Source organism: Zea mays, chromosome 3 (genome assembly GCF_902167145.1).
Source record: "Zea mays cultivar B73 chromosome 3, Zm-B73-REFERENCE-NAM-5.0, whole genome shotgun sequence".
Classification (NCBI taxonomy): Eukaryota; Viridiplantae; Streptophyta; class Magnoliopsida; order Poales; family Poaceae; genus Zea; species Zea mays.
Genome location: NC_050098.1, coordinates 209597618 through 209604189, shown reverse-complemented (window position 1 = coordinate 209604189; position 6572 = coordinate 209597618). Strand labels below are relative to the sequence as shown.

Genomic DNA, 6572 nt, shown 5'->3' with positions numbered 1-6572 from the left:
ATTACAAGTCGTTTTAATTTTTCAAGATGTATAAATTTAATTATGCATTTATATAGACATTCTCTCCACTTCAAACTATAGACCGTTAGATCGTTTAAAAACCTTCAAATTTATATAATTCTGGTTATGCAGCTAGACAACCACAGTATTTAGAATGATAGAGTATTTATACATGAAATAATTGAGAGGAAAAATATCTGACGCCAAGGTTCATAACAGCAACAAGAGTGCCACCTCATCAGCCGGTCAAGATAATACAGTAGGAGTAGTACGGTACTCCATTGCGTGCACCCAGCAATAATAACGCTGGTGGAAGTGGAACAGTCCACCATGGTCAATACGGACACGGAAACGGAAAACGACTCCATGTCTTTTTTCCCCCTGTCTCCCTTATTTTACTCCTCTTGCCTCTTGGTTCGCCTGGTTGCTTTGCTTCGTCTACTTCTCAACATCCCCACGAAAAGCCGAGGATTGGACTCACTCCACCGGAAGCGTGTGTACGCACGGACCCCTCGGCCCTCGCCCCCGCACGGCCATGGCAGCCGCCGTCTCCCCCTCATCCTCGCCCCTGTCCACAAACCCTATGTAGCACAGGAGTTCCCGCCGTCAGATCCCCGATACCCCGCACAGCCGCGCCGATCTGTACCCCGCGGCTAGATTTCTGGGTGTGAAAGAGCGCCTTTTTTAGAAGTTCTTAGCTTGAGAGATTTTGGGAAGGGAGAGTGCTGGAATAATGGAGCCGAGGGTCGGGAACAAGTTCCGGCTTGGGCGCAAGATCGGGAGCGGCTCTTTCGGGGAGATCTACCTCGGTGCGTAGTCGCTGCTTGTGCTCTACAGTACCCCCCCCCCCCCCCCCCCCCCCCCCCCCGGCTGCTGCTGATGAGATAGCTCTGTCTCTGTCGCTTGTGGATGCAGGCACCAATATCCAGACGAACGAGGAGGTTGCGATTAAGCTGGTCCGTGCTCTCTCGCTGCTGGATTGCCAGCAAATTTTTGTTACATTCTACTAGTTTTATCTGTGTTAGCTTCCTGCTGTGTAGTACAGCATGTTTGTGCATCTTATATTGGTGACCACTGTTGGACACTGCAGCATATATAGTTGTAGTTGCTGATGCTGCGAGGTATTGGTTTGGGACTTCAGGTGTTTTAATTTGTAGCTATATTCAGTGCTCTTCTAGCTGTCCGTTACCATCTGCAGTTTCATGGGTTTGCTTTGGATTCTGGTTCTGCCTGTGTTAGCCCCAATTGTTCTCAACAGATGAATCAGTCATAGTAGTATGTTGGCTCTCCTTTCTTGACCACACTTGTGGTTGACTTGGTATAGCTTGAATGATTTATGCATCTATGGTCACTCTATAATATTGGGAGGTGCTAATTGTGACGAGATGCACCTCTTGGACTAGTCTTTGATGTGTCTTGATTGACTGGTATTGATAGTTGGCCCTTCAGTTTTTGGAGGATGAAGTCTAGAAAGAGACTGCATTCCTGATACATGCAATATAGAGTTTTGTAGTAGCTTAGTGCTTTCATGAATTATTTACTGCATAAATGTTTGACCATTCAGCTTGGTTACTGGTATCAGCTTACGAGCTCAGTTTTTGAATTGCCCTTTTTTTGTATTCACAGGAAAATGTGAAGACAAAGCATCCTCAGTTGCTCTATGAATCAAAGATTTATAGGATTCTACAAGGAGGAAGTATGGAAGCTTTAGACTGTTCATATGTTGTTTGTGATGTAAGAATACATTTTAGGGCAGGTGGGACTGACAATCTTTGTTCTGACAGCTGGAATACCGAACGTCAGATGGTTTGGTGTAGAAGGAGACTACAATGTCTTGGTTATGGATTTACTTGGACCAAGCCTTGAGGATCTATTTAATTTCTGCAGCAGGAAATTATCTCTGAAGACTGTACTTATGCTCGCTGATCAGATGGTATGCATAGTGCCATAATTGGATCTCGTTTCTTCTCAAAGTTTTACTACATATGTTTTTTCATAGTATGAGTCAACTCTCGATGTGTGTCTGCTTTCATGTCTAAGACCCACACATTGCTACTCATTATCCACATTGGCACTTTGCATTTGCACAGATGCACACGAATCATCATCAGTCATTTTATATAATCTTTCATACTTAGGTTGTGGTTCGCACATTGAACCCTCTCCCTCATGAGAATCTCTGCTTCTCTGGTTGAATTATTCTATTTGTATACAATGCATTGCCCTTTTGCCATCTATGGCAAATGAGCTTTATGTAATCTTCCCTCCCCACTTGTAGATAAATCGAGTGGAATTTGTTCATTCAAAGTCTTTTCTGCATCGAGATATTAAGCCAGATAATTTCCTCATGGGTCTTGGAAGACGAGCTAATCAGGTGGGTGACAATACTATCTTTAGCATGTGCTTGCGATTTCCTTTTGCAATTTTTATTGGGTTTATTAACCACTTTATGTTTTGTTTTTCATCCAGGTCTATGTTATAGACTTTGGCCTTGCTAAAAAATACAGGGATACCTCAACGCATCAGCACATCCCATACAGGCATAGAATAATCTAACCATTCCTGGCTTTTATATGCTGTGTTCATTTATGTAGCAAGCATGTTTAGTGTTCTTCTAATTAGCTTAATTCCTATTTTTCTCCTGTATCTTTGCTAGGGCCAAGCCGGAAATTCTAATCCTGTAGCTTTTTGTTAGCACAAGTTCTATTTGGCAACTACTATAATGCTTAGTAATTATAATAACCACATCTCAGTCCTCACGTGAGTGTGGAGGGAAGAAAAATAGGTTAAATAATTAAAAAATATTCCAGTCATGGCAATTTGATAGTTGTATTCTGACAGATATCTTAGTCATCTTCTTTACCCTTTTTCTAGCTATTTATTCGTGCAATTTTAACTAGCTTGTAAATGGTGCAGGGAGAACAAGAACTTGACAGGAACTGCAAGATATGCTAGTGTGAACACCCATCTTGGCATTGGTGAGAATTATATATAGTGTTAGTTGAAGTTCTTTTTTTTCCCTTGATATGCATTACACTGTTCTTCAATATGTTGTGAAGCGTGACTTCGTTAATCCTTGTACTGGTGCGTTCCATATGGTCTGGCTAATTTTTTCTCTTGTTTCAATGGCCAGAACAAAGCCGAAGAGATGACTTGGAATCTCTTGGATATGTACTCATGTACTTCCTGAGGGGCAGGTGGGTTTGGTCGGTCATCTGCTCTGGTATGCCTCTCATTTTAGGTTAACAATTTTTTCCTTTTGCAGCCTTCCTTGGCAAGGTCTTAAAGCAGGAACAAAGAAGCAAAAGTATGAGAAAATTAGCGAGAAGAAAGTTGCAACATCAATTGAGGTATGTACAGTGTATCTTTAACTGGAATTGGAACTTCTCCCTGGGTAATGTCCTTATGTTGTCGATCTATTTCAGGCTCTATGCCGTGGGTATCCTACAGAGTTTGCATCATATTTCCATTATTGCCGTTCACTGCGATTTGATGACAAGCCTGACTATTCCTACCTCAAGCGATTATTCCGTGACCTTTTTATCCGTGAAGGTCAGTTCCTTTGCTTGCTTTCACTTGGATACATCAGTACTCTTTCCAAGGGAAAAAATGTGGCCATGTTCATTATTGGAACTCTTTTGCAGGTTTTCAGTTTGACTATGTCTTTGACTGGACAATATTGAAGTATCAACAAGCTCAAATTGCCACTGCTCCACCCCGTGCGGTAGTGAGCTTCTCTAATGTTCCCTTGTTGAGTTATCCACCAAACATGCACATTTGTGTAACCGTCTGCAGGGATAACTTTGATGTCCTACCTTTGTTACAGGGCCATGGCGCTGGGCCTTCTGGGTTGGCACCTGCATTACAGAATGATAGGCAACCAGGTAATTAGGTGCACTTCATTTGCCTTGTTTGCATTCCAGCATTTGATTGAGTAATGCTCATTGTTTATCTTTCAGGCCCTGAGGAAGCAAGGACTAGTGGTTGGTCATCAATGGATCGGCGTCGTGCCCCACTACCAATTACAAGTGTGGGGACATTATCTAAGCAGAAAGCACCGGTAGGGAATGATGCTACTGTTTCTAGAGACGCTGTGGTAAGTTGTCATATCGTCCTTTGTTTATAGTTAGGATCGAGCTCTATTACTATTCATTTTTGAACTAAAATTAATTAAGGGCCCTAACTCATTGTGAAGAAACATTTGGATCGTGATCCATTACCACCCCTATTTATAGTGGAAAAGTGTGCAAGATGAGACAACTCTTCATGTTGTAGACTTAGTGTAATAAAGCTATTACATTGCACAATGTACATAGTGTTCTGGGAATAGCACAACGTAGACAAACTGTTCTGTGATGCGAGCAATCAAACTTTTTAGTAATGTCTGTGTTCAAATATCTATTTGTGACATAAAATTGATACTGTAGATTTATCAGGGACCACATCTTCATGGTATTATTAGACATGGGTTTTATAAACTTTATTATAATAGAAATTAGTGGTCAAAGTGGCATTGTGGAGACAGTTGACTTCGTGATGATGTTCTTTTGTGAGCACTGAGCAGATGGCATGTCACGTCAAAAATAGTGTGGAGACCACTACAAAGGCTTTATGTGTTGGTAGCTGGCGTCTTTGGGATAATGGGTTGGGGAATTTGGAAGCAACATTCTTATACACATTACTAGATCCTTGTCAGTTGTGGTTCTGAAAGTTTGCCAGAAATTTTGGACATTATCTTGAACAAGAATTTGGAGATTAGTCAATACCTTAGAGAGCTCTATATGACCTCACTATGTACAAACTACTCAATTGCTTTCTTGATCAACAAATGCTGGTTTCGATGAATCCTCACTATTGAGTTTTGACCTGGCAATAGTAGCATACCTCATTGATTTTGTATTTTCTTGGTTATACTGTTTTTCCTTGATTAATTTATTGCCTCCACCATGAAAATAAACAGCAGAAATGATGCACATTCTTGGGGCTTAATATAGTTGCTGGCTTGCTGCGTCTTTTCAGATATCTGGACCAAATTTCTTGGGAAGGTCAAGTGGATCTTCAAGGAGGCCTGTTATCTCGAGTAGCCGCGATGCGGTGGTCACCGATAGTTCCGAGCCTTCACGAGCGCGCACAACTGATGCAAGCCCTGGGGTTTTCCGCAGAGCCTCAGGTCCTCAGAGAAGCTCACCTGTCCACTCTGCAGAACAGAAGCGCTCATCCTCAGGCCGTCATCCATCTAATGCGAAGAACTACGATTCCGCTCTCAAAGGCATTGAAGGCCTTACTTTAGATGGCGACGAGAGGGTTCAGTACTAGAGCGGCAAGAAGAAATTCTACATCCCCTGTAAAAAAGCATAACCAGGTGGTAAGCATTGTGTTTCCTGTTGAGTTTTGGATCAACAGGAAACAGAATGATGGAAGGAGGATCTGGTCACGTGTTGTGCGGTTTCGGGTTGCCTTCTGAGCAAGGTAAATAAACGGTCCTGTCCGAGGCGCTTCAAACCTAGCTCTCGTAATGTTATCGTCATGTATGTAAATGTGTCTTATAGTGAGCCTATTTTGTTGTTCCAATCCTTACGGTGTTCCATTCTGAGGTGCTGAACCTTGGGGCAACAAGGCTGAAGCTGGTAGGGACTTCAATTGGAGAACTGGGGTTCAAGCATGTAGAATTTTAAAATCGGTTCATTTGTCTGGACAATGTTCCTGACTAGTAATGTGATCGCAAGACAAACGATGTTATTTCTCTCTGTGGTTATCGATATGTCCATCTCTTCACACGCCTGATAGAATATTATTTGACAAAATGATGTTATAAATCTGTGTAATTTTCTCAAATCTCGGTTAAATTTTAGATGCTTTGATTTTTTTTTAAAAAAATAGGATAACATATAGTTTGGAATGGAGGGAATAGAAGATTCGGCTTCCAGCCATCTCGCCGTCTGATACTGCTACCCTACTCGCACATGTTTGGGGTTCCAATCAGTACTCATCAATCTGCTAGGGGTTTTAGGGCTAGTTTGCCAACTCCATTTTCCCTATACGTCTCATGTTTCGTATTCTTGCAGTTAAAAAAGAAAAACTGGGACGATAGGCTCTATATCCTTGTATTGCAATCCGTAAGTTCACCTGAATCGCAAGCTACAAGGTGGTTACAAGTTCAGGGATGGCATCAGCCCGAAAAGGGTGATCATGGCAGGGATGAGAACAAACATGTGATTGACCCAGTTCCCAAGATAAACCCAATCTAGCTAGCTTGTGCATAGACGAGTTATTTATACGAGTAAAATCGTCGAACAAACAAAATGCTCATACAAGAGATTACAAATATCGCTAAACATCATCCCACACAGGCCTCTATCCATCGCCATAGTCCCCATAGAGTCAAGTGCTTTGAGAAAACAATAAGCTCCCACCAAGACTCTGTACTCCATCCATTCCAAATTAGTACTCGTTTTAGCTCTTAGTTTTCATGTCTATATATTTAAATGATTGATGGTGAATTTAGACACATATATACAAAATACATGCATCAATTATTGTATGAATCTATTAATAATCTAAAACGAATTTGA

At 41.6% G+C, this 6572-nt stretch overlaps 1 protein-coding gene across 2 annotated transcripts; it reads left to right on the top strand.

Annotated features, from left to right (window-relative positions):
• The first annotated feature begins 350 nt into the window (after window positions 1-350).
• LOC100273747 (casein kinase 1-like protein 2) lies at window positions 351-5777 on the top strand. 2 transcript variants are annotated; one of them, XM_020550491.2, is made up of 14 exons: window positions 351-809; window positions 916-956; window positions 1627-1696; window positions 1785-1933; window positions 2279-2374; window positions 2470-2540; window positions 2917-2978; window positions 3134-3197; window positions 3266-3350; window positions 3426-3552; window positions 3645-3724; window positions 3827-3884; window positions 3960-4096; window positions 5020-5777. In XM_020550491.2, exons 1-14 carry the CDS (start codon window positions 734-736, stop codon window positions 5314-5316), a joined length of 1413 nt encoding a protein of 470 aa, XP_020406080.1. In that variant the 5' UTR covers window positions 351-733; the 3' UTR covers window positions 5317-5777. The 2 variants fall into 2 exon arrangements, with proteins under 2 accessions (XP_020406080.1, XP_020406079.1); XM_020550490.2 differs by having other exon boundaries at window positions 390-809; window positions 3645-3727.
• Window positions 5778-6572: the final 795 nt, after the last annotated feature.

Bases quoted from the DNA above. Each gene is read 5' to 3' on its own strand.
- LOC100273747 (XM_020550490.2), top strand. From the start codon at position 734: ATGGAGCCGAGGGTCGGGAACAAGTTCCGGCTTGGGCGCAAGATCGGG. The intron at 3,351-3,425 runs GTATGTACAGTG...GATCTATTTCAG, and splicing joins AAGTTGCAACATCAATTGAG to GCTCTATGCCGTGGGTATCC. The intron at 4,097-5,019 runs GTAAGTTGTCAT...GCGTCTTTTCAG, and splicing joins CTGTTTCTAGAGACGCTGTG to ATATCTGGACCAAATTTCTT.